The sequence below is a fragment of the Vipera ursinii genome (genome assembly GCF_947247035.1).
Source record: "Vipera ursinii genome assembly, chromosome: 2".
Taxonomy (NCBI): Eukaryota; Metazoa; Chordata; class Lepidosauria; order Squamata; family Viperidae; genus Vipera; species Vipera ursinii.
Genome location: NC_139513.1, coordinates 109,841,768 through 109,858,813, shown reverse-complemented (window position 1 = coordinate 109,858,813; position 17,046 = coordinate 109,841,768). Strand labels below are relative to the sequence as shown.

General features: G+C 41.3%; 1 protein-coding gene across 3 annotated transcripts; it reads left to right on the top strand.

The window, feature by feature from the left end:
• Positions 1–92: 92 nt before the first annotated feature.
• WDR45B (WD repeat domain 45B) lies at positions 93–16,750 on the top strand. 3 transcript variants are annotated; one of them, XM_083352355.1, is made up of 10 exons: positions 93–284; positions 3,428–3,502; positions 3,956–4,057; positions 4,712–4,799; positions 5,196–5,290; positions 6,259–6,449; positions 9,099–9,184; positions 9,480–9,581; positions 11,653–11,769; positions 13,792–16,750. In XM_083352355.1, exons 1-10 carry the CDS (start codon positions 218–220, stop codon positions 13,883–13,885), a joined length of 1,017 nt encoding a protein of 338 aa, XP_083208481.1. In that variant the 5' UTR covers positions 93–217; the 3' UTR covers positions 13,886–16,750. The 3 variants fall into 3 exon arrangements, with proteins under 3 accessions (XP_083208481.1, XP_083208480.1, XP_083208482.1); XM_083352354.1 differs by having other exon boundaries at positions 11,648–11,769; XM_083352356.1 differs by having other exon boundaries at positions 11,648–11,769; positions 13,769–13,879.
• The last annotated feature ends 296 nt before the right edge of the window (positions 16,751–17,046 follow it).

Sequence of the window (17,046 nt, the reverse complement as noted above, 5' to 3'; positions counted from 1 at the left end):
GCCGCCGCCGCCGCCGCCGCTCAACAGCTTGGTATTCCTCCAGCAAAGCCAAGGAAAGCGGTTCGATGCGCTCGGCGCTCGGGGTGGCTCCTGATCTAGTCCGGAAGGAATCGTGTGGCTGCCGCCGCCGCCGCCGCCGCCGCCTCCTCCTCGGCTCGCCTGATGGTGTGAGCGACCCTGTTTCCCCAGGCCGCGGCCTTTCCCATCGTCCGGCGCCATGAACCTGCTCCCCGTTAATCCGCACGGGAATGGCTTGCTCTTCGCCGGCTTCAACCAGGACCACGGTAGGGATCTCATGGGTGTGTGTGTGTGTGTGTGCGTGCGTGCGTGTCTGTGTGTGTCTGTGTTTGTGCGTGTATGTGTGAGATCATCTGCTTGCCTGTCTGCTCGCCCGTCCGCTGCCCATTTCAGGTGTTTGCGGACCGGGAAACGCAGACCTGCTTGTTTCCTTTTCCCCGGGTTCTTGGCTTCTGGGAAGAGCGCCGGTTGCTAAACCAGTTTCCTTGGAGGAGGCAGCGAGAGGCTGGAAGCGAAGTCGGAGAATTCCTGCAGCGTTTCCTTCTGGATCTGCTCCTGGCTCTTCGGCACGTAACTCCGGACGCCCGACCTTTTTCGGTTGTTGGGAAAGATCTTTTGCCGCTGCTGCTGCCGCTTGCTTTCTGTTTTGGGGCGGTTGTTGGCAGCGTTTGGATGGCACATGTGCTTAACTCTGGGGTCCCAAGGTTTTCAGTCCAGTTTTCTGGGCTCGCAACAAGGCACGCCAGGCTGAAAAGCAGTTGAGCAGTCAGTGGTTCGGTGACGGAGAACAGACTGGGAGATTTTACTGGGAACAAGAGGCCAGTTCCCCCATCTGCCAAAGGCTAGTTTTAAGTAGAGGAGTCAGCAGGAAGAAAGCCAGAGGTTAGCAGAACCGTTCAGATTTATGGTGAAGAATCAATCGCGCCCATCGCACTCTTTATGATACAGAAATTCTATGTAGTTTTGTTCCCTCCCAAGATAAATAAGCTTTTATGAGGCAGAAATAGTAGCATAGGCAGGGTCTGGCTTTTGCTGTTTAAGACTATACACACAGGAACTCCTTATTGTTACATGTTTGCTGGGCTTAACCCTCACTTTTTCTTTTCTATGTTGTTGTTAGTTGCGAAGTCGTGTCCGACCCAATGCGACCCTATGGACAACGTTCTTCCAGGCTTTCCTGTCCTCTACCATCTTCTGGAGTCCATTTAAGCTCATGCCTACTTGCTTCAGTGACTCCATCCAGCCACCTCATTCTCTGTTGTCCCCTTCTTCTATTGCCCTCAATCTTTCCCAGCATTAGGCTCTTCTCCAGTGAGTCCTTCCTTCTCATTAGGTGGCCAAAGTATTTGAGTTTTAGCTTCAGGATCTGGCCTTCTAAAGGCCTTTCTTTTCTATAGCAGATGGGTAATTTACCAGTTCTCTTTTGTAAGTACAGTAGGTGCAGCTGACCTGCAGCTCTTCCTGAATAGAGCCCTACTCTCTTCCTCATGGCCAAGTTAAAGTGCTACTCACTGATTCTTGAGCCAGCAAAAAAAAGCATGCTGGCCTAAAGTGTGTCACTTCTGTGGCCGATCCCTAGTCTGCCGTGCTAACAGAGATAGTGAACGGTACTTAATTTACCGCAGGACAAGTTTAAAACGGGTTGATGGATCCCCAGATTTAGTTTGTCCTCCCTCTGAGATTCACCTGCTGATGGAAAACAACCATAACTCCCCCTAACGTGGGGTTAGATGAGTTTTAGACGTGCTTTGAATGGCCGGTTTAGCCACCACTTACCAAGTTGTTCAACTAATAGGCACTAAGGGTGTATCTGGGGTAAAGAAGGAGAGAGTTCGCTCAGTTTTGCTGCAGAATTTTCTGAACATTGGTACAGTACTTTCTGAAAGAATATATTAAACCCTGTCTCAAAGAGCCTGGCTAGCTGATAACAGACTGGAGGGAAAGCGAAGGCGAAGTAGGAGAAAGCAACTGATTGTTAAGGAGTAAGCTCCTTCTTGACTAGGACTGCTGGGGAACCAAAAAGAAGCAGAATGATCAAGGAGTTCAGTTTGTTTATTTTATTTGTATTGCTGCCTATTCTACAAACCATTCAAGGTGGCATAGAGCAGCGTTTCCCAACCTTAGGAACTTGAAGATGCGTGGACTTCAACTCCCAGAATTCCCCAGCCAGCTATGCTGGCTGGGGAATTCTGGGAGTTGAAGTCCACGCATCTTCAAGTTCCTAAGGTAGGGAAACACTGGCATAGAGGACAAATTTAAAAACAAATTGTAACAGTAAAAGTAGAACTCAATAGCCAGCAGGCCCAAATGTCAAAAAACAACCATGGAGAACACATGTCTTAGACCTGATTTTCATTTGTTTACTGTGAAAATGGCAATAATCACTAGGGATCTATGAAGTATTCTATGTACAAAGCACTCCATTCACAGAAGACCTGATTTCAGGTTGTCCATACCTGACTGAAACACAAGAGTTTTGGATGGTTTTGGTCTGTATATGAAATCAAAACAGGGCTATTTTTGTCCTGATGTAGACCGAAGCATGATTGTTCTGGGCAGGTTGATTTGGGAGGGTAAGGAAATCAAGAACATGGTTGGCTAAAAGAAGCAGGGGAAGGAAGACACTAAGAAGATAGGCTGACGGGCAGTCTGGTGCAATATCTGTTTTAGGAGTTACTTCCTTGCAGCTGAGACTCTTCCAGTAAAGAATAGAAACAGTTTTTGCAACAGCTGAGGGAAGGAAAGAAAAGTCCTGCAAAGATTGAAGGAGGCGTGGACCTGCCAGGTGTGCTGAGAATCCGTGGCATTGGGAATTAAATGAAGGGAGAAAAAGAAATGTGCTGTGTGTGTGTGTGTGTGTGTGATGTGCATTGTGTGTTGTGTATAGAGCTGCTAAGAAAGGGTGACATACATCAGCCTTGCTTATAAACCCTAAGATCAAAGGCATCCTCCATATTTTCTGTCGTATGTATATCAAAACAACCAAACTGTTTTGGTTCTGCTAAACTGCAATCAATCAGAAAGGATTTGCCTGTACCTCCAGAACCCAATGGTTTCTTTTGGGTTGCGTATAAAACATATTTTTAATTTTGTGTACACCCGTAATCACCATAATATCTATGCAACAGGCATAATGGTGCCTCCTCAATTAAAGGAGAGAATACATAACCATGGTGGTCCTACTTCCTGTTGTCGGTGCAGCACTGGACTAGAGCTCTTTCAAAAGAGTACAAGATCCATGTTTGAAATGCTCACCAGGTTATGGCTGGAGATCTTGTTTGCCAGCTGCTTTATTATGAAAATTGCAGTTATTAAACCAGTATTTTTCTGCATGCAAAGTATGCTTTAGCATGCCTTGTTCTTTGTCCATTGTTAACACACAGCATTTATACCTATCCTTTCTTTTTAGGATGCTTTGCATGTGGAATGGAAAATGGATTTAGAGTGTTTAATGCAGATCCACTTAAAGAGAAGGAGAAACAAGGTGAGATGGTTCCTCGGTATACATTGCTGCTTTTCAGCTCTAAATAATCCATTGGCATTATGATTTTGTGCCTGGTACTTTTGAGTAAAATCCAAATAAATTTATTGTATTTTGCTCCCAATTAACTTTGCATAAGATTATAGCCTTAAAATATTTGATTGCCAGGGAATTCTAAATCTTGAAGGCAGTTCTCATTAACTATTCATGGAAGTATTGCTTCCTGATCTATAATAGTTATCCATAATGTATAATCAGAAAAAACCTCTGATCACACTAGAAGAGAGAGCAAACATTTTCTTAGAATGAGGCAAACAAAAATGTAGAGTACTGCATGTAAGTTTAAATGTAATGTTAAGTCTAAAGAGAAACTCCCTTTGTTCTACACATATATTCTGACAGAAAATTTGGCATTGAATTTTTTATTTTGTACATGCTTCCTCCTCTGCCTCTTAGAATTCCTAGAAGGAGGTGTCGGCCATGTTGAAATGTTGTTTCGCTGCAATTATTTAGCTTTGGTTGGTGGAGGGAAAAAGCCAAAGTATCCTCCTAATAAAGGTATAGTATTGAATATTAAATAGTATTTTTACGCTTGGGTTCAGTTTCAAAACTGCCACAATGCTCTAACTGAATTGTCTTCCTCTCCTGAGTAGTTACAGTTTTAAAAAATGTGAGGGCAATTCTTACATTTTTAAAGGATACAGTGAAAGCAGTTATTTGCTAGAGCAGAACCTGGTCTGCTGTGCTTCCTATTTATAACTGTTTATGATTTTTATTTATAAATAATAAACATGCTATTTATTGCATCTTCTCTTAATAGTATAATACAATAAAAAGTCATAATCTGGTTAGAGAGATGGATTGTGACACAAGAGGAAAAATGGAAAAAAATTAAGAATAGGATCTGTAAAACTGAATGTAGGAATAGCTCAAATAAATTTATGGTATCAAGGCTGGGGGATTTTGAGTTTTGTAAGAGTTTTTATAAGTAATAGAAGTTGTAATTTGTTTCCATTCTGTTGGACAGTTGAAGTCCAACAACATTTTCTGGAGATATCCCAGAATTAAAAAACATCTGTCCCAATTTGGAATATGAATCTTTTGTTTTATCTATATAATGAGGTGACCTGAGATATAACTTCCTAATGGAGCTAGTTTGTCAGTGTTGAAGGTCTTTGTTTTAAAATTAATAAGATACTTCCTTCTCTGCAGTAATGATCTGGGATGACTTGAAAAAGAAGACAGTTATTGAAATAGAATTTTCCACAGAAGTAAAAGCTGTTAAGCTGCGAAGAGACAGGTAAGTGCTCAGTTGGTGGAACAGAAGGATCGTTTTATTTGTTTTTCTTTTGATTTGTTCCATTAGTTAGATATTTTTAAGGAAGGAAAAGACTGTGAGTGTTCATTATTTATTAACATACTGAACTGTTTTGAATAAAGGAAGGGATGGAACAAAGGAAGGGATGCTGTACTGATACGCTTCAGCAAACACAAATAATTCTCAGCCTTACAGACAGAACCTCTGTGGCAAAAAGATGCACGAGCTCCTGCTTTGTGACTACTTCTGATATACTTTTAAGTAATTTTGAAAGCTTTGCTATAATAGCCTAAAGCAAAAGGAAGAAAATTGGGTCTAGGGTTGGCTTTCTAGTACAATCTGAGTGCTGTATCTATGTCAGTGCCTTTTCTCTTCCAGAATTGTCGTAGTTTTGGACTCTATGATTAAAGTTTTCACGTTCACACACAATCCTCACCAGTTACATGTCTTTGAAACTTGCTACAACCCTAAAGGTACGTGGTCTCCGTTAGAGAGAAGACATTACAGTCTCCATTGGTTTGTGTTTCGTTGCCATTATGCTTGGGGGTGGGGTGGGGGGGTCGATTGATGTTGCTTATTTGGCATATATTCACTGTTCCTAAGACAGCTTGGCATTTTCTAAATGTAAAGCAAACGCTCCGTTACTGAGTTCAGTAAGGTATGTTCATCCCCATTGCCTGTGGGGTGGCATTTGTCTTTCTTGGGGTTTGGGAAGGTTCCACTATCATACGGCATTAAATGTAATTCTGAGGTTTTGTTACTGCCAGGCCCCAAGAACCAACGAAGACACATGGAGTTACTTTTGAGCAACTTCCTTTATTGCCCCCTTGCCTATGGAGAGAAATCTTGCCAAACTAAAGCAGCTATTTGCATCACTATAGATATACTCTGGGAATCATTAAGGGAGGAATCTGCTTAATGCTCTTTTCTCCCAACCAAACATTCCAGGCTTCAGTGACACTTTGCCCTCTGGAATGCAGCCTCTCCCTCTTGGAAATCCAGACTACATCCCACTGCCATTATATGGTTATTAAAGTTTCTGGCTACATAATAATGTCAAGCCATATTATACATATAGAAGTATTTTTTTGCTAATCTTAAACCTAAAATTACCGATAGAAGACGTCTTTGTAGTTCAGGCTTGAACTGTGGAGTCCTTGGTGCTCCCTCAGCTGGATGGTTTCCTTGCAGCCATTTCATTACCAAATGAAGTAGCAAGTGCATCGGTAATGTTAACCGAGTTTGGTAATAAAACGTCTGCAAGGAAAGCCCCAAACTCAAGAGAGGACCAAGGACCCCACAGTGAACCTACAATGTAGCTTACTCTGTGAAATAGCCTATTAGTCTGAGGACATTAAAACCTCTTTAGGCTGGGATGGTCTGAGAGAGACCATAGTAAAAAAAATAGCTCTTCTTTAATACTTGCAATTGTTTATTTTAGGTCTTTGTGTCCTGTGTCCAAATAGTAATAATTCCTTACTTGCATTCCCTGGAACACATACTGGACATGTGCAGATAGTAGATCTGGCAAACACTGAAAAGCCTCCAGTAGATATACCTGCTCATGAAGGAATCTTGAGCTGCATAGCCCTAAATTTGCAGGGAACAAGAATTGCTACAGCATCAGAAAAAGTAAGCAAAACGTTTTGGTATATGATTAACTAGAGAGCCACATCACCATCTTGGATGTGTTCGTATAAATGTTTAATAGTGTCTTGGTAAGGGTCTGCGTGTCATTCTTAGATTTCTTTCTCTCTCTCTCTCTCTCTCTCTCTCTCTCTCTCTCTCTCTCTCTCTCTCTCTCTCTCTTTCTTTCTTTCATTTATAGGCTGCCCATCTTACTTCAAGGTAACTGGTGGCTTATAATCATAAAAATATAAAAACTATATAAACTAAAATCAATAAAGTTAATATAAGATCCAGAACACCGCGGCCCAATTTAAAAAATGGGGAAGGTAGGAGCAGGCTGGGGGGAGGAGGTGGGATCCGTTGTTAATCAACCACCTCCACTGTGATACTTCCCCAGTGGGGCCCCAACCTAACTGGCAGGGCCAGGTCTTTGGGCTCTTCTGGAAGGTCAGGAGGGTTGGGGCTGAGGGTGTGAGGGGCAAGGTATTCCGCAGGGCAAGTGCAGTGGCAGAGAAGGCCCTTTTCCTGGATCCCACCAGTCAGAACAATCAGTGGGCCCCCCTTAGATTCCAGGCTGTCACCCAGGCTTCGGCAGTTTATACTTTTAGCATTGGAGAAATGGGAAATCAGTCTCTTAAAGATCTCTGGATTATGGTAAATTGACAATTCCCAGTTAGGAGCCATTGTTCGGTCTAAATTAAATTGTAATTGATCTGGAGTGGCTTCTTTCTATTCTTTGTGTATGGTAGTCTATCTCAGTGATTCCATTGTTATCAACCTACAGTTTGATCTACTCTTCGCTGTTTTACAAAATATATTATTTATCTTATGCAGGTGTAAGGCTATATCAGTTTAATACTTCAGTTTATGAAAATCTTTACTTTTAAAACCAAATTCATCTTATGTCGTTCATGTAGCATTTCCTGCACGGTCCTCCTTTGGCGTTGTTAAGTGAGGATTGTTGTTTATTAGGCAAGCACCTGCTCGCAGCTTCCTGCCAGCTTCCAACAACCACAGTCAGTGGGGAAGCTGGCAAGAACTCGCCAGTCCCAGCAGGCAGATAAGTGGTTGCTTCCAGATGGTGGGGCTCTGTGAGGGGTGAGGGAGATGGGGCACAAGCTCTGTGGTGTTTGGGGTGGCTGCCACCAGGGGGAGGAGGTGCAGCATGAGCGCCTTGGGGCTTGAGATGGCTGCTGCTAGGTGGGAGAGTGGGAGTGATGGGGAAGGCGTGAACAGTGCAGTGGGACTTGCACTGGCTGCTTCAGGGTAAGAACGGGTGCACAAGTGGTCAGGTAGGATGTCTCAGTGATCAGGGAGACGCAGTGCAAGCATAGCAAGGCTTGAGAATGGTGCTTGAAGGTATGTGGGTGACCAGCTAGTGTGAAAGGGCTGGGGGAGGTTCATGGGTGGGTGAGACTTACCCAAGCAACTTGTAACCTTCCCTTGGCTTTGCTTGTGGAAAGTCAACGAGATAGATTGCAAATTGTGACCATGGGACACTGCAACTGTCACAAGTGCAGTCTGGTTACCAAGTGCCCGGATTATGATCATGTGACTGCAGGGGTGCTGGTATGGTTGAAACTTTGAAGACCAGTTGTAACCACTACTTGATCAGCGCCATAGTAACTTTGAGCAGTCACTGAACAAGTGGTTGCTAACCGATGACTGTCTGTTTAGAGGTAAACTGGAAAGGAATTTTAAGGATATTGAATTAGATTGTAACTAGGGGCACCAAGATTTAATTTCCCAGGTGACCATTAAGTTCATTAAATGACTTTTGGTCAGTATTTGTCAGTCCAGACCACCTTGCAGACTTGTTATTAAGATAAAATGGAGGTGAACCCTGTATATAGAAATTGCATTTAGATTTATATACCACCCCATAGCATTTTACAACACACTCTGGGCAGTTTACAATGTAGAGCAGGCCCACGGGCCGGATGCGTCACAATGAAACTGCGCCGACCCCATTGCCGGCAATGGGGAGAAGGTCGTGATACATCATGCAACATCACGTGACATCGCGAGTTTGGCATCCCTGATGTAGAGCATTACGTATTTGCATATTGCCCCCAATAATTTGGCTCCTCATTTTACAGAAGTGTGAAAGGCTTCAAGATTTTATTCCAGGCTCTGGGTAGAGTTTGCCTGCATTACTGCACTTAATCAATGTGCCATCAGGGCTTTGTATATAATACTGAAATCCTCAGAGGAAACTCATTATAAATGTAAAAGGCAAATGAAGTTAAACATCATTCTGTTTTGATCAATTTGACTAGATCAGCTGGTTGCTGAATTTTGTGGTGATGGGTGAACTTGGAGAATGTTCACAGACGTCTGTTCTGAGAGTTTCTGATCAGTAACACAGCATCAATTTTCCTTAAAGGCAAAAGCAAAAATCACCCATTACCCTAAACATTCCTTAGAAATGGGGCTCGAGCTCTGATATGTTTGCGAATTCATTCTTGATGTTGATGTTCCAACATCCATTTTACTGAAGGTCAGTCTGGCAGTAAAAGGAAATGCAGGCAAGATGTATTTTGTGGACAATATATGGCTATCAGGGAGAGTATGTAAGAATTAAAAAGACTGAAGAATCGATTGGTTTAGTATCGTTTTCCACAACTTCAAAAATTGTTATTGTTTTTCAAGGGGACCCTTATAAGAATATTTGATACTTCATCTGGGCATCTAATTCAAGAGTTGCGCAGAGGATCTCAGGCTGCCAATATATACTGGTAAGTTTTGCTTTGCTGAGCAATCACTAGAGAATTAGAGAACGTAGGAGTGAGGGAGAATTTTTAACTACACATGGAGAGGATGGTTCCCATGATTTTGAATGTAAACCATTTAAATATCCATTTTCATTTGTGATTTGTTAACATTTAAAATTATTTACTCATTCAAATTTGTCCTAGCTGTCCAATTCCAACAGATCAACAGTTAAGTAAGAAGTAGGATACCTTTAAAAAGCAACTTGTTCCATGACAAACATGAGATAAAGAGATATGTTGCTTCTGATCTCTCCATTAGTATAAACTTCAACCAAGACGCTTCTCTTATCTGCGTATCAAGTGACCATGCCACAGTGCACATTTTTGCTGCAGAGGATCCCAAAAGAAATAAGCAATCAAGGTAAGGAGCTGAGGCTGGGTCTAGCAGGACTTATGTCTACCATATTTTCTGGCATATAAAACGACTTTTTAACCCATGAAAATCTTCTCAAAAGTCAGGGGTCGTCTTATACGCCGGGTGCTGAAAATTTAGGGACAGGGCTGGCTGGAAAACCTGGAGCGGATCTCCCATTTGGTCTGTGCAGGGAAAGTGGGACCAATTGGAGAAGAAGCTGCAGACTGATTTTTTACAGGCTGGGGTCTAGGCGTCTTCCTTTCTAAAGTTGAAGAGCAGCTGCAGTCTATCCCAACTTGAAAGGCAGGTGGGGAATGCAGCAGTCAGAGCAGCTGCTTAGCTCTAAGGACACATTTGACTCAGGAACTGGGTGGGCTGGCTGGAAAACCTGGAGCGGATCTCCCATTTAGTCTGCGCAGGGAAAGCTTTAGAGTGAATTAGGAAAAGTTTAATCCACTTGCACTGTTTATGTTTACATGTTTGATGACAAACAGCCTTATGTTTATAAGTGACAGTTTTCCTACTAAGTACCTGCATGTCATAAGCATTTGAATTAAAATTACCATATTAAAATAAAATATGATGTTTTTAAATTTTTATTTGGTGTGCGTTGGAAGAGGGGTAGTCTTATACAGCGAGTATAGCCCAAACTGTATAATTTAATAGGAAATGTAGGGGGTCGTCTTATACGCCCAGTCATCTTATACGCCGGAAAATACGGTAGTTAAAAATGACTGAGAAAGTTTTGTAGAGATTATTTGCCATGACAGTGAAGGGAAACCTTTATGCATGTGAAAACTGTCTCTTACCAGCTTGCAAGATACGAAAAACATTTCCAGAAGGGAAGGTGACTCCCTTCCGCATCTCACTTTTTGATGGAAACTCTTCCTGAACAAATACTCTTTTTCTGAAAATGTATTTATTAATCAATATTTCATTTACAAATGGTTAAAGTATATTTCATCTTCTTTTCAACTCATTTGCCTTTATTAGAGCATTTCTGTGATTACTCTTGAATATTCTTAGCTGTAAATTCTGTGATTTCTTCAGTATTCTTAAAAACATGCTCTTTTTCCTCTTGATATTTTTTCTGTATTTATTGTTATTCTTAAGGTCCTTCTTGTTCTTTTCGTACTGACATATTGAATCTCTACTTCCAAGTTGTCATGTATCCTCCTTGCTGCCCAAAGCTTCCTCTTTTTTGACAGTTGATTCAATTACATTCCCTTGAAGACTTCAGTTCATAGTTGGGTGTAGCCTTAACTTTGAATTTGATTTTGCTGTTCCAATAACATTTGCACAGTTAAGGTTAATGCAACTGCTACAATTGTTTCTGGAGATGCCAGAAATTACATTCTCTTTTAATTGCTGGAACTTGTTTATTGTACACCTGGCTTGAACAGAAAGTCCAGATTGCTGATAAGGGGTGGTCGTAGGAAACCTGTGCATCTACATTTACAGCAGTTTCACTGATTACTAACTACCAATATGGTTTCTGATTCAAGTGCAAGTTCACACACATACAAGTGTTCACACTATCAACCTTCTTTCTAGCCCTCTCCCATTCTGAAAATCAGAGAAATACCTTAATTGTTGTTATTGCATGTTATGCTGTTGTCCACTAGGGCTCTGCAACAATCCAGCTATGAAGGGAAAAGCTGATTCAAGAACATATGTAGGTGCATATATAGGCACCTATGAGCATCTCCAGAAACAAAAAGCAACTTTTTGTCTCATGTGAACCAAAAAAAAGACAATCGTCCTTTCTCCTTTGCATGTGGATCACTATATGATCCTGGCTGCCATAACTGGGCAAGATTTTGGTACTAAGTTAATTTATTTGTTGAAAGCAACAACCGTTTCCTATCCTTGATGGTACATTGTTAACTGTATTCTTACGCGGTTTCCCTTGTTTGTCAGCCAACTTTGGCAGTATTTATACATAAAAGTTGGGATAGTAATTAAGCTTATATAACCAATAAATAACTGAAATTAGCAGCAGCTGCTAGCATCTATTTTATTTTTGTGCTTGATTTCAGTAGGTACTCAAGGAATTTTTTTTAATCTCTTAGCTTAGCATCAGCCAGTTTCCTGCCCAAATATTTCAGTTCCAAATGGAGTTTTTCCAAGTTTCAAGTTCCCTCGGGCTCTCCCTGTATCTGTGCCTTTGGAACAGAGCCGAATTCTGTCTTAGGTAAGGGTCCTGATTTAATATATATTAAATATTTATAAATATATATGTGTGTGTGCGTGTGTGTGTGTATAGTATGTGTGTGTGTGTATATATTCACCTGTCATCGCAAACCTCTACATGGAACACTTTGAAACCCTCGCTCTAGAAAAATCCAACCACAAACCCAAACTCTGGCTCAGATACGTAGATGACACCTTCGTAATCTGGCCACACGGCAAAGAAAAACTGGATGACTTCCTCACACACCTCAATAGCCTACACCCCAAAATACAATTCACCATGGAAACAGAAGCTAACAATCAACTTCCCTTCCTTGATGTCTTAGTCTACAAGAAATCCAACGGCTCCCTAGGACACACTATCTACCATAAAAAAACACACACAAACCTCTATCTGAACGCACTCTCACACCACCACCCAGCACAGATCAACTCCGTAGCCAAGACACTCATCTCCAGAACAAAACACCTAGCTGACGAACAACACCTAAAAACCGAACTACACACTCTCACTAATGTACTAACAGCCAATGGATTCCAAAGAAACACGATTACCAACTTAATCCGAAGAGAGACACCCACAAAAACCCAAGACAGAGAACAAGAAAATGGCAAAGCCCTCCTCCCATACTTAAAAGGGACCACAGACAGAATCAGCAAGGTCCTCCAAAAACACAACATCAAAACAGCATTCTACACAGACAGAAAAATATCCACCATCCTAAGAAACCCCAAGGACATAATTGGGTTAGAAAACCAAGGAGTATACGAAATCCCATGCACCACCTGCCCCACCACATACATCGGACAGACCAACAGAAGAATAAGTGCACGCATTGAAGAACACAAAAACTCACTCAGAAAGGGAGAACAAACTTCATCCCTGGTCCAACACTCTGAAGCCACGGGACATGAAATTGATTTTAAAAAAACCAAAACTATCGCCAAAATTGAACATTTTAACAACAGAATAATCAGAGAAGCCATTGAGATAGAAAAACGCCCCCACAGCATGAACAAACGAGATGATACCTCTTGCCTACCAGCCATTTGGAAACCCGCCTTGATTGACAGACGAGTCCCAACCACCAAGAATGATACCAGACCCAAACTCATGATAACATCACATGACATCACCACACAACCATTCAAAAAGCAAATCCGAACCCACAATGATAACGACGCACAACCACAAAACAGAAACCTAACTACAGCTGCAACATCAGCCACTTTAAACCCCTCCAAACCACACAATAAGCAAACTGACACCCACTATAAAAACATGACACCACCACAAACACGAAGCCGAACAAAAGCAGCACAACTCACCAGCTCAGGTCTAAGGCTGGCAGCTGAGACTCGCCCATCCACTCAAAACACACCCCCACCCAATCAGAACACACCCACCATTCAAAACACTCCCACCCAATCAGAACACACCTAATCCCCCACCCAATCAGAGTACACCTCCACCCACAGAACACACCCCCTCTGGCAGTTTAAAAAAGGAACAAACAGCCACTACCACATGCTTCTCCCAGAAGAAGAAGCTGAAGCCACCAGCCTGAGGATGACGGATGGGATTCCGTTGAAACGTTGCTCCTACACCTTCAATTCTACGCGGGAAAAAACCCGAATGACCAAAGATCCACATACACCCGCGAAAACCTCAGAAAACATATATATATATATATATATATATATATATATATATATATATATATATATATATATATATATATATATATATATATGTGTGTGTGTGTGTGTGTGTGTGTGTGTGTGTGTGTGTGTGTGTGTATATATCTGTGTGTGTGTGTATGTATATGTATGTGTGTGTATACCTCAGAAAACATATATATATATATTATATATATATATTACACATATACTAAACTCCTCAGACTTTACTGCTACTCCTCAGACTCTTCCTCTTCTTCACACCTTACATTGCAAATGTGTGATTTCTACAATTGTTTTCATAGTAATGATTTGAAAAGCCTTTGTCTCCCTCTTTTTCTAGCAATCTGTGCAGATGGCAGTTACTACAAATTTTTATTCAATCAAAAAGGGGAGTGCTCCAGAGATGTCTACGCTCAGTTTCTAGAAATGACTGATGACAAACTTTGACTGGACTGTTGGAAGTATGGTTTGGTGGGGGAAGTTATCAGAATCCCCATCCCAATTCTTCTCCTGTCGAAGAGACAACTTCTGATTTACTAATTTGATGGCACTCTTCAAGATGGGATTGACCTGGTCAACAATTGGAACAAGGCAAAGGACTGATAATGTTAGCTCTCCACAGTTGGTTTTAAGTGTTACTTTGGCAGCTGCTGCTCTTTTCAAGTTTCTATATGAGGGTTCTCCCTGTTAAGTATCATGAAACTTAGTACCTGCCACCTTATAAAGCTGTGAAAGAAAAGTTACTAGAGTTTTGATAGTTGAAGACTTTTCAGATCAGATTCAGCAGGCAGGTTAATTGGAAATGGCGCCCCAGCCATTTATAGCAGCAGCTTTTGCCTTTACAAATATTGTTTCCTCCCAGTTCCCAGAAAGAAACTAGCAAAGTTGCTCTGAGTTGCAATTACTCAAAAATAGAACTATCAAGTCTGTTTCCATATTGCTGTGAATAGGTATTCATGTCATGTATCAGAGGCGCCAAGTATTCTATAGCAACCAACATCAAGTACTGTGAACTCAGTGATTCTGCCAGGTAAGAAGTGTCAACAAAGAGGACTTATCAGGCTGTGTTGTCTCCATCTAGAATGTAATCATTCCATACTATTAAAATCTAGTCCTTTGTGTTCTGGTACTTAGGTTGGGAAAGAAAAGGGTAATAATAAAGTTCTGTGACAGGCAACAGATGCCAGGCTCTGCTTCCATAGCCTCCAAGACTTATGTATTCAGAACACACTGAATTGATGCCTTTTACAGCTATTAAGGTGATAAAGGGACATGCCTAATTTTTCAAAACCCTTGGAACACATGTATGTGACCACTTAATTTTAAATTATCACCTTACAGCAGTTTCAATTAATTTTCTTCATTTGCACACATGCTTCAAAATTTATTGAAGGCTTAATGCATTCAGCTGTAAAGCATCCAAACTTCACTTAATTAAAACCTATACTCCAATGTGGGTTTGCATGTTGCTTTAAAATGTGTAATCATGAAAGTTATTTTGCACATCTTTTGTAATATTCTTTAATTAAAATGACTAATTTACTGTATTCAGTTAATGGTAGCAAAGCTGGTGCTAATTTTTCTTACAATTTTTGTAAAATGTATTATATTGCCCGAGAGATTCATGTCCCGTCATCCATACTCTGCTCCCACTTAGTACCCAAGGTTCAGACCTCCCAAAATGTTTAGGAAGAACCACTTTCTCATTCATCATTAAAAACATGAAGTTCTTCCTTGCTCCAAGATTGAGAGAAATCAAGAAATACAAATCTCACTTTTTACACATGGGGATTTTATTTCATGAATTTGCAAATTCATCTTGAAAGTAATAGTCTGCTCATACTTTGAAGGGACTGAGAAGAAGTGCTGTGTACAATCAAAGTAATGTGTTGATGAACTTGGGTTTTCCGCTTCCAAAGGGAAAAACTGTTCTTGAGGTAAGCAAGTGTTAATGTGCTGCATTGAGGGCTGTCTGAAGTTGAACTGCAAGTTACCAATTGACGTCCACACTGCAATCAGTACTGGTTTGTAAATAAACCTTATTTAATCATCTGCCCACCTAGCAGTTCGAAAGCACGTAAAAATGCAAGTAGAAAAATAGGGACCGCTACGCTGGGAAGGTAACAGCGTTCCGTGCGCCTTTGGCGTCTAGTCATGCCGGCCACATGACCACGGAGACGTCCTCGGACAAGCGCTGGCTCTTCGGCTTTGAAACGGAGATGAGCACTGGCCCCTAGAGTCGGAAACGACTAGCACGCATGTACGGGGGAACCTTTACCTTTAATCTATAGATAGGGTATTCATGGCATGCTAAGCCAGGTTTAGCTACAACTATCTCACCAAATGGTGTAAACACAGCCAGTTACAGCTCTTTAAACAAACAAACAAAGATGTGATGGCCTAAGCAAGATCAGAGCTATTTCACAGGCACTGAGAATGAACCTCTCCCAATCTTGGTCTCCCCAGCTTACCCTCTGCCTTCTAGGGACTGAAATACAAAAAAAAAGCTGCAGTACTTTCTGAAGCCACTCTTGTTTCTCTGTTAAATCTGTTGTTTCACTAGAGTTATTGCTTTTCATTGTACTTGCAATTGTTTGCGTTCCAGAATTCATATTGATGGGAGAAGGCTTTTAAACATTAAATACTGCTATTTAGATGACAGAGCCATTGTTCTATTCTCTAAACTTAAAGCATGAATACAAACATTCATTTATTCATATCAAACATTAAAATAATTCAATGTAACTAGTGTACTCTGTTTGCCAGGTTTGGATTCACACTAAAAATACATGATTTAAATTTTCAAATTACATTTGCCACTTTTTTTTTTACATTTTTGCTAAAATTTACATAACCGGTTTAGATAATTTCCCTCCCAAATATATAAAGTGTAGGAGCTATTCAGGAATGTTTCTGTTTATGTGACCTCAGATCCCTAACAGCCAGACCAACTTCAGGCCACTTTTAAGACCAACAATGTTCATACATAATCAAGTCATTCTGCCTGGTTCATAATCCATATAGTAACATGTCCCAACTCTTTTAAGCAAACTAGGCTTTTTAGAACAAATTATATTGGCTGTCCCCTTCATGGATTACTGCCTTGTCATGGCGAAGGGGCTTGCGTAATTCAAAGAAGCTATGAGCTATGCCGTGCAGGGCCACCCAAGACGGAAAGGTCATAGAAGAGAGTTCTGACAAAACGTGATCCACTGGAGAAGGAAATGGCAACCCACTCCAGTTTCTTTGCCATGAAAACCCTATGGACAGTACCAAAAGGCAAAACGATATGACGCTGGAAGATGAGCCCCTCAGGTCAGAAGGCGTCCAATATGCTACTGGGGAAGAGCAGAGGGCTAGTACTAGTAGCGCCAGAAAGAATGAGGCGACTGGGCCAAAGCCGAAAGGACACTCAGCTGTGGATGTGTCTGGTGGTGAAAGGAAAGTCCGATGCTGTAGATTTTTTCTTCATAGGAACCTGGAATGTAAGATCCATGAATCAAGGCAAGCTGGACATGGTCAAACGAGATGACAAGACTGAACATCGACATCTTAGGTATCAGCGAACTAAAATGGACAGGAATGGGTGAATTTA

Bases quoted from the DNA above. Each gene is read 5' to 3' on its own strand.
- WDR45B (XM_083352354.1), top strand. From the start codon at position 218: ATGAACCTGCTCCCCGTTAATCCGCACGGGAATGGCTTGCTCTTCGCC. The intron at 3,503-3,955 runs GTGAGATGGTTC...TCTGCCTCTTAG, and splicing joins TAAAGAGAAGGAGAAACAAG to AATTCCTAGAAGGAGGTGTC. The intron at 5,291-6,258 runs GTACGTGGTCTC...TGTTTATTTTAG, and splicing joins AACTTGCTACAACCCTAAAG to GTCTTTGTGTCCTGTGTCCA.